Source organism: Larimichthys crocea, chromosome VII (genome assembly GCF_000972845.2).
Source record: "Larimichthys crocea isolate SSNF chromosome VII, L_crocea_2.0, whole genome shotgun sequence".
Taxonomy (NCBI): Eukaryota; Metazoa; Chordata; class Actinopteri; family Sciaenidae; genus Larimichthys; species Larimichthys crocea.
The window spans coordinates 10494681-10512656 of NC_040017.1; the positions used below are offsets into that span (position 1 = coordinate 10494681).

General features: G+C 40.3%; 1 protein-coding gene across 1 annotated transcript; it reads left to right on the forward strand.

Annotated features, from left to right (window-relative positions):
* Positions 1–180: 180 nt before the first annotated feature.
* On the forward strand, positions 181–16889 carry serpini1 (serpin peptidase inhibitor, clade I (neuroserpin), member 1). The gene is made up of 9 exons (XM_010737361.3): positions 181–371; positions 9843–10131; positions 10300–10530; positions 10809–11003; positions 13654–13858; positions 14672–14769; positions 15536–15622; positions 15744–15833; positions 15938–16889. Exons 2-9 carry the CDS (start codon positions 9849–9851, stop codon positions 16012–16014), a joined length of 1266 nt encoding a protein of 421 aa, XP_010735663.3. The 5' UTR covers positions 181–371; positions 9843–9848; the 3' UTR covers positions 16015–16889.
* The last annotated feature ends 1087 nt before the right edge of the window (positions 16890–17976 follow it).

The following is a 17976-nucleotide window of genomic DNA, read 5'->3' on the forward strand; positions in this document are numbered from 1 at the left end:
GTTGTCGGTTAGCTTTAGAAAGCTGTGTCATACACATTGAGACAAGTGATGTAAAATAGGTTGAATAGAAATATTGTGCCGTACCAGTGTGACACACGTTCAGTGACTCATATCACGAAGCTGTCGTGTTACGTACGATATATTTATTTGATAACAGCAAAATAAACTGAACAAAGACGGAAACCGGCAGGACGTACTTGTTTCGCTGCGTCGTTACTCTTTGGTCGACGTTCATTGGACCAATCGACGTGGAGGGGGGCGGAGCCTGTGGCGACTGAACACGCAGCGAGCTGCGGCGCTGGAGGAGAGCAGCAGAGAGAGAGACCGTACACATCCATCTATCCATCCACCGTACCTCACACCGTTTATCGGTAAGACCCGTTTTATGCAATGACCTACAACTGGTTCAGTCACAGAACCTGTGCGAATTTATCTTCATAACACGACATGATAACAAACCTTAACTGCTCAGCTTTTTTTGCAATATATGTATTGATTTTTTTTTTAATGTCTATTTCTGAGTTTTCCTGTAGAATTATTTTTAATGAAGGTGTAGGAATGTGTAGTTGTAACAAGGGGGGTTTATGGAACAGTATAAATGGATTATGATGCTGTAATCAACATGTGTAGGCTTTCAATAAGGGGGCGGATGGAGACGCACATTGGATCCAAACATATTTCTTCAAGCCTATTGATTAAAGCCGTTACCCGTTTGTCCACCACCCAGTGCCAGTATTTATTTATTTTTTTCTCCGGTGGTCTACGTTTGCAGTGCTTGTTTTTGTTGTTTGTTTGTTTGTTCTTCCACTGAGCTCAGGCATTGCGGTGTGGTTCTTGTCCTTGAAATACAGGCAAAGGCGCAGTGAGTGCATGTGTGTGTGAATTAACGAGGCAGATTGTAGTAGCTTGGTCCTACCCTATCCCCACCCCACACAAGCACACACACACACACCTGCATGAAGGAATAACAAGTGGTGTGTGTGTGTGTGTGTGTGTGTGTGTGTGTGTGTGTGTGTGTGTGTGTTCACGGTGGTTATGGTTAAAATTCATGTAGTAACAGAGCTCCCAGATTCAGCTGGTTCAGATATCTGAGAGAGAAATAGTCTTTTTTTTATCCAAGTAATTTTATATGTTTTATAAAGATCCCATGTGAGGAAAGAAAGAATATAAACACGGTCAGTAATCAACAATTCAGTGTTCCTGCTTTGCCTTGTTCTCTCAATTTACCTATGATCTCTTTATCTCTGCAGCTAAGATGACCTCCTAAATCCGCATTTAGGCCCATAGTTTTAGCAGCTCCACATTCAGAAAAAAAAACTGTATCCTTTTCAGTCATAATCTCAATGTATTAATCCCACATGCATCTGAATCACCGGTTAATCTACTGTGTGATGATACATAGCCAGCTTTTTCCTCCCCATGCCCTCCTTGTCAGTGTGTGTGTGTGTGTGTCCTGCCTAGTCCCACCGAGTGCTGCATTAATTGCATTTCAATAATTAAATGTCTTTCAAATCAGCCTAGCAAAACAAAATGAGCAGGGAAGGGAGAAGCAACTGGCTAGATTTAAAATTTCTTCACACGGCGTGTGCATGTGTACGACAGCCAGCCGTATCCTTGCGTGTCTGTGTGTGCACAAGAGTGTCAGTTACATATTCTGCCGTGAGAATAAAAAGAAAATTGCAGTAAGTACTGCAGTTGACTTTAAAATCATCCTCTCAGTCTTGGATATGTGCTGCAGTATGAAGCAGGGGGGGGAAATCAAATTTAATCTTTCCTTGTCCTCAAATACACTTGTGCTCATGGTTACTGAAATGTACTGAAAATGCACTAGAACAAAAGGCTGGCAGTGATCAGCACAGAAAAACCTGCTTGTTTGTGTGGAATCCGTACACATAATATATGGTGAACTCAATTTCAGCACTTCTTCTTCTGCATTTTCCCTTTTAATTCCTAAATAAACACACACTTGGTCACACCACCTGCACATACACACTCAGGCAGCAGGTTTGTCCCCTGTACTGTCTGCTGCAGCAAAGACACTGGGGATTAGTTTATACCTGGCCAGATAGGAGGATGAGAGCAGAGAGAGAGAGTTTTGCAAAGAAAGAGGTCAGGAGTTACATCAGGTAGTTGCAGAGAGAGAGATTAGATCAAAATAATTTGATCTAAATATATGTGTATATATGTGTGTATGTATGTGTGTGTGTGTGTGTGTGTGTATATATGTATATATATATATATATATATATAATGCAAACTGTGAATGTTGATATCAGAAATTAAACACTGAATATATACATAAAATCGGAAAAGTATATATATATATATATATATAATGCAAACTGTGAATGTTGATATCAGAAATTAAACACTGAATATATACATAAAATCGGAAAAGTATATATATATATATATATATAATGCAAACTGTGAATGTTGATATCTGAAATGAAATACTGAATATATACATAAAATCGGAAAAGAAACCACTAAAATATTGATGATATTACCCGGTGATGTAGTAATTTTTTAAGCAGTTTTTGGCAAATTCTGAATTTTTCTTCAAAACTCTGTTAAAGATTGAGCAGATTTAAATGAAACGCACCATTTCACTGCAATCCTTTTATCTTTTTACAGTCTTCACATAGAAGAGAGAGAGAGAGAGATCTGTGAGGAGGACAGTAAAATTGTTGAGGTGGTCGGGTAATACCCATATTTCCCCCTCACTCAAACGCTACAGCTGTGGTGAATGGCTCCAATACCAAACCGATTTGAATTATCCTCACTCACTTGTTGCCGTCATTGCGTCCCTCAATCTCGTTTTCAGTTTTTATACCTGTCCGCAGGCTAACCTTCCAGCCCCCGAAGCTAGACAAATAATCACAGATCACTTTGTGAGCGATTCAAACACCCTGACATCTTTCTGCTCTCTCCACCTCAGCCTCTTCACCTGGCTATCACTTCTCATTCCGCATCACCCGCCTCCTCTCCCTTTTTATTTTTTTAATTTTTTTTTTACCTCTGTTACCCACTCACACACACACACACGCACACACATTTCCCCCCACAGGACTAGTTGATAGTGACCTTTCTTGTTCTCTGGTGTCTCTCTGGTCTTTAGTCCATTTGAAAAAGCCTCCAGTCTTTTCACTTTTACCACTGACCCCAAATAGAGGCCGATCCAATTACAGCTCAAACCTCCTAACTGCACTCCCACAGCACCATGGCTGTTAGTGTATGTGTGTGTATGTGTGTGTGTTTTTTCTGATATAAAGAAAGAAAAGAGACACTGTTGAGTTTGTCTTGGCAGAGTGTAGGGGGCAGTCAACCATCTTGCCATGCCATGCAGGGGGTCGTTAGATATCACTGGCCCTGAATCAAAGCTGGTATGGATTGGTATGCCTCTATTTAGCTTTTCAGTGCACTTCCTGTCTCTGCCTATCTGTCTTTATTTGTGTCTTCCTCTCTTTTGCTAATTTTCTACCCACATGTCTTCCTTGTTTTTGTTGGTCTTTTTTATTCTTCACTCTCTTTCGGCCTATTAAAGTGTCTTTATACCTCTTTATCTCTCTCTGTGTGTGCCTCTCCCTCTGGGTGTCTCTGTTAGCAGGGATTAATAAAGGGTTGTTAACCTTTGTTTGCCCTCTGTGGAGTGTACAGTGAGCATCTTGGGACTTCAGGCAGGTTCCATTGCACGTTATGTCATTTTCTAACAAGGGGCTGAATGAGCTAAGGCACTGAGCTGAGGACGGGCTGTAGATAGGTAATTTTGTCTGCCACTGTAATGGATATAAACTGCAGGGAGAGGATTTAAAAGCAGAATCGCACGTTGGACACATTGGACTACTGGATATAGGTGTCCAGCGTAGCATGAACATAAATGGAAAATTACAAAGTAATAAAGCAATCTTAATAATAAAAGCATCAAATTATGGCATACACTGTATGTGTTAATCATAGAAACAACAAAATCTTATCCATTAGTGATTTCTTGGTGGTCACTGACCTTAAATTTAAGTACAGTAAATAGGTGGACGCAGTGTCCAGTACCAGTGATTTGTTTTGTTTAATGGGTCGGTGCTAACGGACTATTGCTTCATCCACAACACGCGACACACACCCCAAGTGTTGGCCATTGTTGTGGGTGTCCCTAAAATACAGAAGGATAGGAGATATAAAACAGTGTTTATGCAGTTATTAGTACTATAGAATTGGAGTTGGAGAACTCTGAATTACAGTACTTATCTCATGTTGCCTTCTCAATTAAAATAATCTAACAATGAACAATTAATTAACAACTGCAAAGTTATTAGAGAGGCAATTTCTTCTTCATTTCTATTGAAATGTGAAACTTAAGTGATCTGAAATCATGTGTGAATTAGCTGTTATGAAGATTTCAATCTGAATTATTGAATTATTTGCATTTTATTTAACGTCGTGTTTTTTAATTCCTTTAACGCGTAAATGATTAACATGCACAGTGTGAAATATTGTAACCTGTACAAATCGTGTTGATGTGGCAGCTCCATACCTTTTTAAAAAGGGCACAGTGGTGGATTTGATTTACTCTACTAATTAATAAACGAGAATTTGAACTTTCCATCATCTTTTTTTTAGATTTTGAGATTCTTACCATTACAAAAATGAATGATCTTTTATCTGGTATAATTTACACTGACACGATAAGGTTATCCAGGCCTCTGTGTTTGCTTTAGACAGATAAATCACATTAGTAGGTACCTTAGTAATGAAGATGATTGTGGGGTGAATAGTTGTCTTCCAGCGCTAACAAAACTGTTATACAGTTGAACTACAAAAAAAAACAACATCTTGTCCAAAAACCGGCTTCTAGATGAGATACTAGCCACTTAGACATTTAGCGGGTGTTGCCTGGTTGCAACAGTAGGTGTAAGGGGCATGAAGGGACATGAGCAGGGCGGACAACTTGATTGATGAATTGTAGCCACTTTATTGGGCCCAGTAATGGAAGTCCTCACCCACCATCGGAGTTTAGTGCTTCCTTTCTCCTAGACTGCAGTGAAGTTAAAGGCTCTGGTGGTGGGCTTTATTACAGCCTCCCTTTGTAAATTTTCTGCTGTGCCTTGGGAGTTTCCACATCTGCGGGTGAGCGATAGGTGAGAGACGGGTGTCTAATCAAATTGTCAAAGTGAGACATAGAGAGACATGAACGATTTGAGATTAATGATGTAGGGTTATATGTAGGTTTTATTATTTCTGGTGTGTCTTCTTGCATTTTACTCACTTCAAGACCAATAATATATATAGAAGGCGGCATGTGATGGTGCCTCCAAGGAAAATGCGAAACTCATGAATGATAATCAGACCCCATTATCTCAGTACTGCAAAGCCCTTTATAAGTTAGACATATTCATGGTGAAATCATGCAAGATTACTCTGCCATTTTTAACAGAGCGTCCATCGCAGAAATTCAAGGTTTCCTCAGAGATAATCATAGGCATCATTCTCTGCAGTTTATTCCCACAGGGATAGGCCTTGATGAAATGGAATGTTAGCACTTTCACAGAATTCGTCAAAGCGCCTATGAGCTTCAACACTTTGGAAGTGTACTTACTGTAGAGCCTAAGTGAGACAGCATGCTGCGATTTGAGCTGGGCTTGAGGGGAAGACACTGAACTTTGCTGCAGCTCCATAATGATCACTTCCAGGGGGAAGAAGAAGGAGAGCAGCATGCCTTGTTTTTGCAAAATTACTGAGTGCAGTCAATGTACTGCGCGTGCGTGTTTTTGTACCAGACGATGTCAGAGAGTGCACTGAGTGACAGAACTGGAACTTGTTTGAAGAGTTCTTGCAAAGAGAGGGGTTACGTGAGACAGAAAATGCTGAGTAGTGTATGAAAAAAGGAAAGAGTTTATCTGCCTACATGGAAGGAGGAAGATATCTTTTAAGGGGTAAAAATTCTCTCTGTCAGCTTGGCAAAACGAAAAATGTCCATCACTCGCAGTTGCCTTGGTAACCTCGCCTTGGAAGAGTATGTGCAAATGTGTTCTTTAAAGTGTGTGTGTGTGTGTGTACCTGTGGATTTGAACCATGAATGAGGATGTCCATGTTTAATAAATCCCCCCTGTCCTCCGAAGCATGCCGTCTCAAGGTGTTAGGTTTAAATGGCAGTAAGGATTAACGTGCATGCTGTGGATCTGGGTGACGTCAAATTTTAATTGTTGAAATGTCAACGTGCCGACGTATTCTGTCTGAGAATTAGGATTACACAGAGAGATTAGAGGCTGCTTTTAAAGGCCAGTGAGTTTAATTGCATGGAATGAATCAAGTTGTCAGGATTAAACTCTTGCAACTTAAACCATGAGAGATTTTCCGATACATTCAGTCACGGGAGAACATTTCACACCTGGGTGTTGGGTTTCCCTGCTCACCTGGGAGGCACGCTGGGAACCCCACCTGAGGAGATTGCAGCCAAATTTGGACTCATTGTCATCAATAGCCAAACTGGCAAAAAAAAAAGTGGGATCCTCTGACTGCATGCCACAACTCAAAAGGTCAGAATGGTGTCACCATTACAAGTAATATCCAGCCACCCATGGTGTTATTATCCACTCACACATGCACACAGACACACACAGCGATGCACCACACTACTTTCCCTGGCTTAACTGCATAGCTGGGTCTTTCCTTACAGAAAGCAGGGCTGTCTGTCTCAGAAAAGTTCAGCTCCCACAGCTCAGAAGGTCAGGAACATTACCTCCATTTACATCTCTGCCAGCCCCCCTCCCTCCCCTCCTTTCAGCCTTTCTTCCTCTCTCTGGATCTTTCTCGCTCTCCGCAATGTCTGACTCACAGCACGACATGTGAGAGCAGGTGAAAACACGTGACTAAAAAAAGTATATTAACTAAAAATCTGTCAGTTTTGTGCCTTCGGGCGTCATTTGATTTTTCTGTAAAGTCGTGCATCATTAATGCAACAAGGCTGTTAATGCAGCAAGGCTTTAAACACAACTTCTGTGCCGGCCAACTTAATGGACTGAATGACTGAAATCTAACTTAATGTATCAGATTAATACTAATTAAGGATTTAATTTAATTTGTCCCACTCTGATTCCCTTTTAAAACTTTTTGGACATGATGGCACTATAATAATAGTGCTATAATTCTGTTTCAAACCTACAATGCATCAGAACTCTTTCTACTTTCTGATGTATGTTCAACTGTCAAACCGAAGCCCATTTGTTCCGACTGAAGCTATAAAGTTTTAAGAACACAAAGATATGATTGAAATTTTTTATTCTTTCTTGAAATAGTTAACCACTATAGTGTTGAGCAAACATTACAGTATATGAACGACAAAGTAAAAGTACCGTGTTACTCCATTGGATTCAAATCCAGCCGGCAGTTTGGTCAGAGCCATGACTGTCAAAAGCAGTTTGTCAGAATAATTAAAGACGGAGAACAAACAAGATGAGATCTTGTCAGTTTAGAAGGGCATAAAGCGAAAGTGACATGTGGCGATGTGTGTTATGCAAGAGAATGAGGAAAGATGATTCCAAGTCTTATAACCTAGTTGCATTTTATTGTAAAGTGCAGACACGGCTGGCTGGCTCTGCCTAGGTAAAGGTGCCTAAAGGTAGATCAAATGTTATCTATATTAAACCTGATAGCGACAATGTATACTATATTTAATTCTTAACAAATAATAATATAAAACATTGCTGATGCCACTCATTCCCAAGCCCCTTTATTCCTCTTGAAGATGAAAATCATTAAAAATGACTCAGAAATACTGCAGATAGTTTCATTTTTTTGAGGGGGGGGGAAAAATAATTTTCTAAAAAAGCTGTCAACCGTAGTTTTTGCTGACATTACTCAAACTGAAAAAAACAATAGTGCATTTGTGGGGAAGTATTTTCAGCCACAAATTAGTGGCTCCAGTGAGTATTTACAACAACACTACAGTGCCCATGCTCATGGTTATAAAGGAACATGTCACCCAGTGTAACAGTGTGACCCTCGTGTGTCCTATTAGTTTATGGACAACAGTGGACATCTGTGGAACGTACTATGATGTCATTATTGGCTTTGGTCTTTTCATGGACAGTAAGAAAAAAAATATAGAATATCGCCAGGCTAATCCTTTAATGGATTTGACATTAGCTCATCCCCCGGGTTTGAGTGCTTTATTTTGGAAGGAAAATAGTTTGTCACATACCAGAGCACAGCAGAGGAAAAGCACAGTACACAACAGGGTGGGGGCACTAATTTTCTGGCTGCTGCCCATTGTTGTTGACACTCAGGTACATTGTGAGCACAGTCACCTGTCGTCCCACACATACAGTAGCAGCCAGCAGATTCCAGCCCTGCATGGGACTGCTAATAGAGTCCTCTATACAAAGTGTATAATGACAAAAGCACAGCAGAGACACAAACAGAAAAACAAATGTCCATGTGTTATTTCACACTTCATCACGGCCTCTCTCTTTAGGCTATATATCATTGACTCACTGTCTTTTTTTTTTTGTTTGTTTGTTTGTTTGTTTGGGCAGCAGAAGAAAAAAAATGTTGCCTGGCAACAACAGCGCCACAGAGTTGGTGCAGTGTGTGTACATTTCTTGTCATTTTAAAAGGTATGAAGGGAGGGTTCAAAAAAAGAAAAGGTAGGAGAGCAGAGCGATGCGAGGGAGATTGGTGAAGATGGATAACATATGGACGGGGGGGGGTGAAGAGGAGAGGCGAGAAGGAGTGATGGCGTGGCAAGATGAACTGAAAGGATGGAGGACGAGGGGGGGGCGGGGTGTAAAGGCCTCTTCCTAATCAGTCATTCTGTAAAGACAGTCAGAAACTCGTCTGTTCGCATACAAAGGCCAAAACACACGCTCGCACACAGAAGCAGAACTCCAGATGATGAGGACGGCTGTGAAATATGTATGAGCTCATTTAGCAGATGTGCTCTGAACATCAATACTGACTGCAGTCAGCAGTACAGCTGTAGTTACCGCACACTCTTGTTGTTTATATACCGTCTCACTGCCTCGGATTCTGTCTCTCCATCTCTTTTTGTATGTTAGTTCTCTATTGAACTCTATATCTCTACCCTGACTGATTGCCCTTTCATCTGAGGCCATAACAGGTTTTTTTTCCCTGTCTGATCTCTTCCCCATTTATTCCACTCTTTCGTTTTACATCACCATTTAAGCACTTTTCCAGCATATTTAGGAGAAGGAGTGCTCTTTTTACTTCTGCTAACAAGTAGAAAAATTGTTATGGGCTATTTTTTTATTTTTATTAATGCATTCCTTTTTTTTTTAAGTTGGCAGAAATTGACCGATGTTTTCTGTTTCTCTCTCTTCTCTGCTCTTTTTTCATCATCCCACATCCCTGCTCTCTCTACTTTCATCCCCGTCTCCCTCTCTTCCAAAATCCTCTTGTCCTTCATCTTTTTTTTCTCCCTTACGCAATAATCTTCTCTACCTTTATCTCCCTCCCTCCCCCATGCAATCGTCTTCTCTCTGCCTTCCCCTCTCTATCTTTTCTGCAATCCTCCTCTCTCTACTTTTGGCTCCGTTCCTCCCCAAATCATTTTCTTTCTTTCATCTTGTCTTCCCTCCACCCTCAATTTTCCTTCCTTCAACACCTCTTTGGCTGCCCATCCCCCTTCCATCTCTCCAATCGCTTCATTTCCTGTTCCTTAACCCCTCACCCCCCATCCATCCATCTTTCTATTTTTCCTCCAAACATATTTTTCCTCCCCTTTGCTGCATTCATTTCCCATCCCCTCTTTCTCCCCTTCTCCCTCTCTCCATCATCACATTAAATTAATCATCTTTTTCCTTCCATCCAACCCCTCTTTCACTCAGCTATCTATGGTCTGTGCTGCAATGTTGATCCTGGACGTTTTGTCCCCGCTCCTCCTCCTCTCCATCCTGTTGCCGAGCTACGGTTGCCGGGCGGCGGACATTCCGGAGGACACTACATCAGAGTTCTCGGTCAGACTGTACCACCAGCTGCAGGCGGCGGGGGATCAGGACAACATAATTTTCTCTCCGCTGAGTGTGGCCATGGCCCTGGGCATGGTGGAGCTGGGAGCCCGGGGGGCTTCGCTAGAGGAGATACGACAGGTTGTAGGATTCAGCCACCTGCTGCCAGGTGAGAGACACATTCATAAATACAGGAGCACCTATGTCAGGATCAGATTGGTAAAAGAAATGCAAGTGTTTATAAAAACAGTTCATACAATTACATTTACAAACCATCTTCTAGTTCTCTGTATACACGCATAAAGTATGAATGTGTGTATCTCCCTTTGTTTTCCAGGTGTGGAGTTCTCTTTGCTCCAGAACCTGACAGCGGCTCTGTCAGATGATGACTCTCACTACGTGATACGATTTGCCAATAGCCTCTTCCTGCAAGAGGGTGTCACCTTTAACCCTGAGTTTCTGCATCTGGCAAGGAAGTACTTCCAGGCTGACGTGGAAACGGTAGACTTCAGCGAATCGGCAGCCGTGGCCGAGCAGATCAACAGCTGGGTGGAAAATCATACAGAGAGTGAGTGAGAGGGAGGAAGAAAGGGAATGATAAAGGAGAGGGTGATAATATAAGTACTTACACTTGCTGTACCACCGTAATGTAAAGTGGTGTGCAAAATTGTCAAAGGAGTTCTGTCACTGTTTGTTTGTACAAAAACAAAATGTACCGAATACATTTCCAAGCCTCAGTTGCACAAGTCTCCATCCACATCATTCAAAAGCTGCATCACAGTGAGCGCTGTCCTCCGGCTGATGAAAACTCATGTAGATCCTAATACACTGTACTGTCCCTTTTAGGTAAGATCCGGGAGCTGCTATCAGCCGAAGACTTCACCAGCGCAACCCGCCTGACCCTGGTGAACGCCGTATACTTCAGAGGCTCCTGGAAAAACCAGTTCAGGCCAGAAAACACCAGGACCTTCTCTTTCAGCAAAGACGACGGCTCTGAAGTCCAGACACTCATGATGTACCAACAGGGAGACTTCTACTATGGTAGGGATGAGCTCTGTGTGTGTGTGTGTGTGTGTATATATGTACTTGTGGCTGTCTTTCCAGAGCCTTTAAATTTCAGCTCATATTTCCTGAGGTTATTTAAAATGTTAATCTTCAAACTGAAATATTCATATTTGCAGTGTTATTCCCAGGAAAGGCACCTCTTTTCTGCTTAGTGAGCTCTGCTCTAATATTTTCTTCACTCTGTTTGATTTAATAGTTTATTATAGGTTAATGTCATTAAATATTAGCAGTGCTGTGACAGTCATTTAGTACTATAAAATGTTTAGCTAAATATTCTCTGACAGTCGTTTGAACAAATAACAATTGTCTTTCACTAATTGCATACATTTGCTTTTTTTTCCCCCCCTTCACACACCGGTCTGTTGCGTTCTGAGATGATTTATTAACATCTGATTCTAATTATATTACAGCATGTCATATTTTGTCGGACGTTATACTGATTTTCAATAATTTGAAGTAATCCTGGTGAAGTTAAGTCACTGTGAATTGTCAAATCGCTCTGAAAATACCTTTTGCTTCTCTCCAATTTAATACTTCATCATTACATTTACTGTCCATGAAAAGACCAAAGCCATCATTACAACGTTGCACACGTTTTTAGATTCAATGGAAGAAAAATTCTTTCAGGAGCTCAAATGACAAAAAATCAAATTAGGGCCGTGACCAGAAAAGCAGGAAATCTAAGATGTAGTGTGCTCTGTTAGTATTAGGGCCATGTTTAAATTAAAAAAATTTTTGGGAATTAATTACGAGAAATGTGGCCCTAATACTCCATCGTACTAATACTCCGTCGTATTTAATAGTGTATAATCATGTGAAAATAAGAATTGTTTTATTAAATTTGAATAAGCATTTTATATCTACAGACGCCACAGATACTCCACAATGTCCACCATGTTAAAGCACCATGTTTCTATAGTAACACTGAATGGGCTGGAACAGGGATTTGCAATCACTGCTAGATGCCACTAAATCCCACACACTGCTCCTTTAAATGATTAATCAACTATCTAAATTATGTTGAGCAAATGTTTTGGCACTAATTGTATATGTTTTTTTGCTTTTTTTACATCTAAACTACTGAATTTGAAGTCTAGTGTACAGTATGTGTAATATACTGACCTATACTATATAATACAGATTTCTGTACCATTACATATTATTTTATTAATGTCATAATCTGGCTGTTTTGACTCGGGAGAACTACAGGTGTCAGATATTGGAGTATTTGGTGTTTTATCAGCACTGTGAGGTGCGAGACAGTCTGTCTTTTTTTTTTTTACATCTTTATGCCTGACATACTGCCAAAGACAGTTACAATAGACTCATACTGCACTGCTGCTAAAATTGATGCATTTGAGTTATTCTGGTGCAGTGTGTGTTGCGAGATCGCACACTTGCATACACCTACGCTCAGAGGGTGCACACATAACTCATCTTCACACACTCAGGATCAAGGAAATCTGCGTGTGTGCGAGTGTGTGATGAGCATACCGTGTGGATGTGTGTGCTTAAGGACTGCAGAACAGGGACAGGTCCTTGGAGAGAAGGCTGCGTTTGCTTTCTCATTTTGAAGCACAATCGTATTGGTTATAAGTATTTTTTTTTTGGAAGCCACACCCCGCTCTCTGCTGCAATCTTGCCTCATTCTGCATCAACAGCCACTACACACGATGCCACATGTAAGTTAATGAAGGATGATGAGTCCTTTTTGTTGTAATTTTCCCTTTTTAAGCAGCTTGAAAAGAAAAAAAATTGTGCAAAGACTGAGATAAAGTCTGGAAGTGTTAATTGCTCTATAATCTCCATCTCACACTTCAAAAACCTAAGAAAGTGAGACAATCTTATGTTTAGATGTAAAATCTAAAGTGTAAAAGGATTATCGCATCCTTACTAAGAAATACTGTCTCTCTCAATTCTTGTAAATGTTCGTCGGCGTGTCTTGTTAACACTTCTTAATCTGTGGGTTTTGTTTAATTTGATTCAAGGGACATGTTTGTTAAAGATTCACCTCAAGGCTATGAAGATATAACTTCTTAGCCTCTGTAGTGTATCTGTAAGAAGATTTCAGTTCTTTCAGATGTTTTTGTGTGTAATCGCATCTGCATTTGTCTCTGAATGTGTGTGTGTGGGCGAGTGTATTTGCATGTGTGTACATACACATGCAAGGATGTCTTTTTTTTTTGGATCGTCGAGTGGTTTACTAGATTTTATTTCATGCCTGAGGACATTCAAGTGTATGTTTGTGTAAAAAGGGCATTGCACTGACAAACACACCATCTTTTCCTGTCTAATTGAATTTTGGCTGGGTTTTTAACGCATATATTACTGTGAGAGCAAAGCACTCACATAATCACGTAATTTAGACGATACACTATACTGTTTGTATGTAATAAATTTCACACCAAGTGCAACCAAAGCCTCCGAAGTAAAGGGTCAGTGGTTTTTAATTAGGGCGTCAAGGAAATGACCACACGCTGTAATCAATACAGTGGATCGATGTGATTTAATACGCTTACGTCTGTGTATGTTCCTTCACAGCGAGGTTCACAAACCCATTACAAGAGGCTCCATGCTGCACAAGCAAGCACACGTGTACATATCTCTCTGTTTCCCCTCCAACCAGGCGAGTTCAGCGATGGCTCACAGGAAGCTGGCGGTGTGTACCAAGTGTTGGAGATGCCCTATGAGGGGGAGGACATGTCCATGATGATCGTTCTGCCTCGGCAGGAAGTACCACTGGCTTCCCTGGAGCCCATCATCAAAGCGCCACTGCTGGAAGAGTGGGCTAACAATGTCAAACGCCAGAAGGTGGAAGTCTACCTACCTAGGTGAGGAATGAAACACACACACACACACACACACATACACACACACATTTGTACATAAGAGCACATACACCCATCAGACATGTGGAACGAGCCTGTCTAATAAGCCTAACAACTTTTTCCCATCATTAAGTCTCTGTCACTAATTTTCACTGTATGATTAATGTTGATGTAAAATGTTTTTTTGTTTTTTTATTCCATGGGTATCAAAATTTATAATTTTTATTTTGTTTTAATATTGAGACAGTTAACACCAACACAGACATAGACATACATACACCAAATAAGGTTGTTTTGGGCTGCTTCAATCTGCACCCAGACCTTCAGGAGAGTGCTGGCTTATATGGCCCCTTCTATGGCCGGCCTCTAAACCCGGCTCTGTCTGGGCCAGGACATACTTTGTTTAGAATTGAGTGGATTCTGTTTTTACAAATATTTAAGATGCTGTCTTTTTTTAGGCTATTAAACTCAAATGCACTGCAAATCGATGAAGAAGACATCATATAGCTCAATTTTGTCTAGCTGCTATATATGTAGTATGTTCAAATCATGGATCACACAATGATGGACCCTAAGGATGATTTTTCCTTTAAAAAGCATAAGCCTACCTACTAACCTAATCCACTGCAGAAATGCATGCAATGTGAGAACTTATCTCTTAAAATTTTAACTAATGCCACTGTCGCGAAATACAAGATACGTGTAGGGGTCTGTGGATCTGTGAAACTTTTGTCGCAAGATGAATGCGCCTCCTGCATCCCAATAATTTCTTATCATTAACACATAGCTTAATTAAAATCTCACTGCGCCGTTTAGGTTCAAAGTAGAGCAGAAGATCGACCTGAAGAGCACTCTGCAGGACCTAGGAATAAAGAACATCTTCACCAGCAATGCTGATCTCTCCGCCATGACAGGTAACACTCAGCTGCATGGAAAAACCACAGACACACGTGCGAGCAAACCCACATGTTATTATATAAAATACATAGATGTAGACACAAATTGTAAGAGAGGAATGAACTCTTGGACAGCATTAGAAGTTGATTCAATATTTCTGCTTCTTGGCTGCAGTGAAGTAGCCTCCGGTACTTTCTAAGGTAACCAAGGTAACTGGCACCAAGTGGGCAGGTCATTGCAGTCACATCATCTAGTAAAAATAGATCCAGAGAGAGAGACAGAAGCTGTATACATAGAGACAGAGAATTCTGTAGAGAGATTTACATCTAAAGCATAATGGCAGGTGAAGTAAGAATTCACTATTTGAGTAGCTTGCTAAGTGAATCTAACCAAAATCAATTTTAATAAACAAAAACACACCCCAAAGACATTTTATGCTTAGTAATGAACCAGTCCAAAACAGCTTGTTCTGCCAGCTGCACTACACTGACCACACAACGCATTCTGTACTAGCGAAAACCGTCCTCAGCTCAGCATGTACTCAGAGGACATGGTCTATTCTCACAGGTGTGTAGATAAGACAGGATGTTTTAAAATGCTTTTAAACAAATCATCAGGTTTATGATGATGATGATGTGATGCTCTGGTTTGTTATGTTGATCTGTGCCTCAAGCTTGAAAAGTTTGCTCATGCACAGAGTGTTATTCTCAAATTAGACTCAAGATCACACCATTCTCAGACTGATGATCTCGCTCTCTCTCGGTATGTATGTGTGTGTAATAGATGGTAAGGACCTGTACATTGAGAAGGCAGTGCAGAAGGCTTACCTGGAGGTGACTGAGGAGGGGGCGGAGGGAGCCGTTGGGTCAGGTATGCTTTTATTCTACTACTTGCGTAACATTTTTTTATCTAGAACTATTGCAAACTCAACTTGATGTTCACAAAACAGCATAACACAACATAACTGTGCTCTCTGACCTCTCTCCCTCAGGAATGATCGCCCTGACCAGGACTCTGGTGCTGTACCCGCAGGTGATGGCTGATCACCCATTCTTCTTTGTCATCAGAAACCGAAGAACAGGTACATGTGTGTCTGTTTGTGTGTGTAAATGTACCTGATATGCATATAACATGTATGTGTTTTAGTTTGTGACCTGACTTTCTATCTGTCCCTTTCTTCACCAGGGTCTATCCTTTTCATGGGCAGGGTCATGACCCCCGAAGTCATCGAGCCCAATGACCACGACTTTGACTCCATGTAACCACAGCGTGAGCTCGCTCAATATCAGCCAATCAGATTCCTGACGTCATAAAAACGCTACCTGTCCTCTATTGCCATCTTAAGCTGTGTTTTATACTCTTGAAAAAAATTTACTGGATAATATTATACAATATATTATATATTGAAATATGACATTCGACATATATAATGTGACTGTGTTTTGATACTGGAAGCTTTAAACTCTTGGATACAGACATGCAGGAAGAGGAAGATGTAAATATTCTCTAGTAAAGGATGGTTTGTATATGAGCAAGAAGAACACATGATACGTAATCCACGCACAACCCCTTTAAGTTCAGCAGCTTCGCATTCACTTGTGCCCACACGCGATGCACAAAAAAAACAATTTCATCTCTACTTCTTCAAAAAATATTTACTCTTTCTTACTCAAGATACAGTATGTGCGCACTGTAAGTTTCACACTTTAATTATATCCCTGTACATTTGACATTGTGTTCTATATATACATATATATATATATGCTCAGTATTTATTGCAGAATAAAGATGTGCAAACATTTTGTCCTTATACAATGAATCTTAGTAATATATCTGCTCCAGACAGTATTCAAGTCATTTTTTACACTGTAGGCACATGGCTAATCTGCTGATGAACTAATATGCCTTATCACGTCTGAGTGGTTGATTAAGCCCCAGTTGGCCATCTCACAGGTGAGCAGAGGGGACTGTGTAACTAAGGTGGGTTGCTATAGAGACGGGCTGGTGCATGCAGGCGCACTGAAAAAGATCTACTGCACCGTTTTGGATGTACATACAGGGAGAAATGGTAACACCAGCTGTATTCAATCTTTTACTCAATAAAAACATGAATGTGTTCCCATTAAAAAAACAACAACAACTGTGTCCTATCTGTCTCATCATGGAGGTTGTGTTTATCTGGTTAAAGGTGATTTTAAGCTGTATACAGATTCTATGGGCCAGCCACAGCATTTTACAGACATGCAAACAGCTAATACAGCTTTCAAATTCTTAATGTAATGTTTCAATATTTAAAAAAAAATCAATTATATATTTGGTACCTGAATATATAATAATAATAATACTTTTATTTATATAATGCCCTAAGTCTGGCTGTTACAGTTGAACAGACAACCTTATGGCAGAAGTTGGCCATTCAACCGTAACTTGGCTTTTCAGGGCGGACAATGTCCTGCCAAGGCATCTTAGAGTAGTCTCAGGCACGCGGCATTACCTAGCGTGCGCACACACACACACACACACACACACACACACAGGCAAGGAAACAGATCATATCGCTAGGTAAGGCAAGGATATACTGTGACCAAGGACGAATGAGACCTGCATGCTGATTCAGATAAATGTCAAACATACATCAAACAGAAAGACTGTTTATAAGAAAATACGAGCCCCGATGTTAATCATGTACAAGAATTTATTTTAATTCTATCTATTATAAAGAGAAATAAAAGCATCATTTCAGTAGTACAGTAGTTTGTAGTTTCAACTGGTGGGTTTAATGTTTAGATTTTTAACTAAAAGCTAAATCTAACTAGTATTAAACGAGGCGACAAACTGCATAAGATACATTTAGATACATACAAAAGTTTAATTAGTTTAGGTTTATTGTATAAAAATCCTTAATTATTATTATTTATTAAATACTCAGCATTAAAGAGTACTCTCATGATGGAAAAAACAGAATAGATTTAACAGTCCAATCACGACCAACATACCTATTGCTGTCTGCACAGCATTAGCGTGGTGATTATAAAGTATTAGGAAATAAACTCTGATAATTACATCTGCAACAGATGTTCCCTGCCATTATATGAGAAAACACAAAAACATGCTTTGAAGTGACAACTGCCTTCCCCATCATCGCTCGATGTTTGAGGAACAGCAATTATCCATGACATGACTGTCACACAAGATGAAATAGATCGTGAGTGAACAATGCGAGT

Coding starts and splice junctions, on each gene's coding strand:
- serpini1 (XM_010737361.3), top strand. CDS start 9,849: ATGGTCTGTGCTGCAATGTTGATCCTGGACGTTTTGTCCCCGCTCCTC. Junction 14,770..15,535: donor TGATCTCTCCGCCATGACAG/GTAACACTCAGC, acceptor TGTGTGTAATAG/ATGGTAAGGACCTGTACATT. Junction 15,623..15,743: donor GGAGGGAGCCGTTGGGTCAG/GTATGCTTTTAT, acceptor TCTCTCCCTCAG/GAATGATCGCCCTGACCAGG.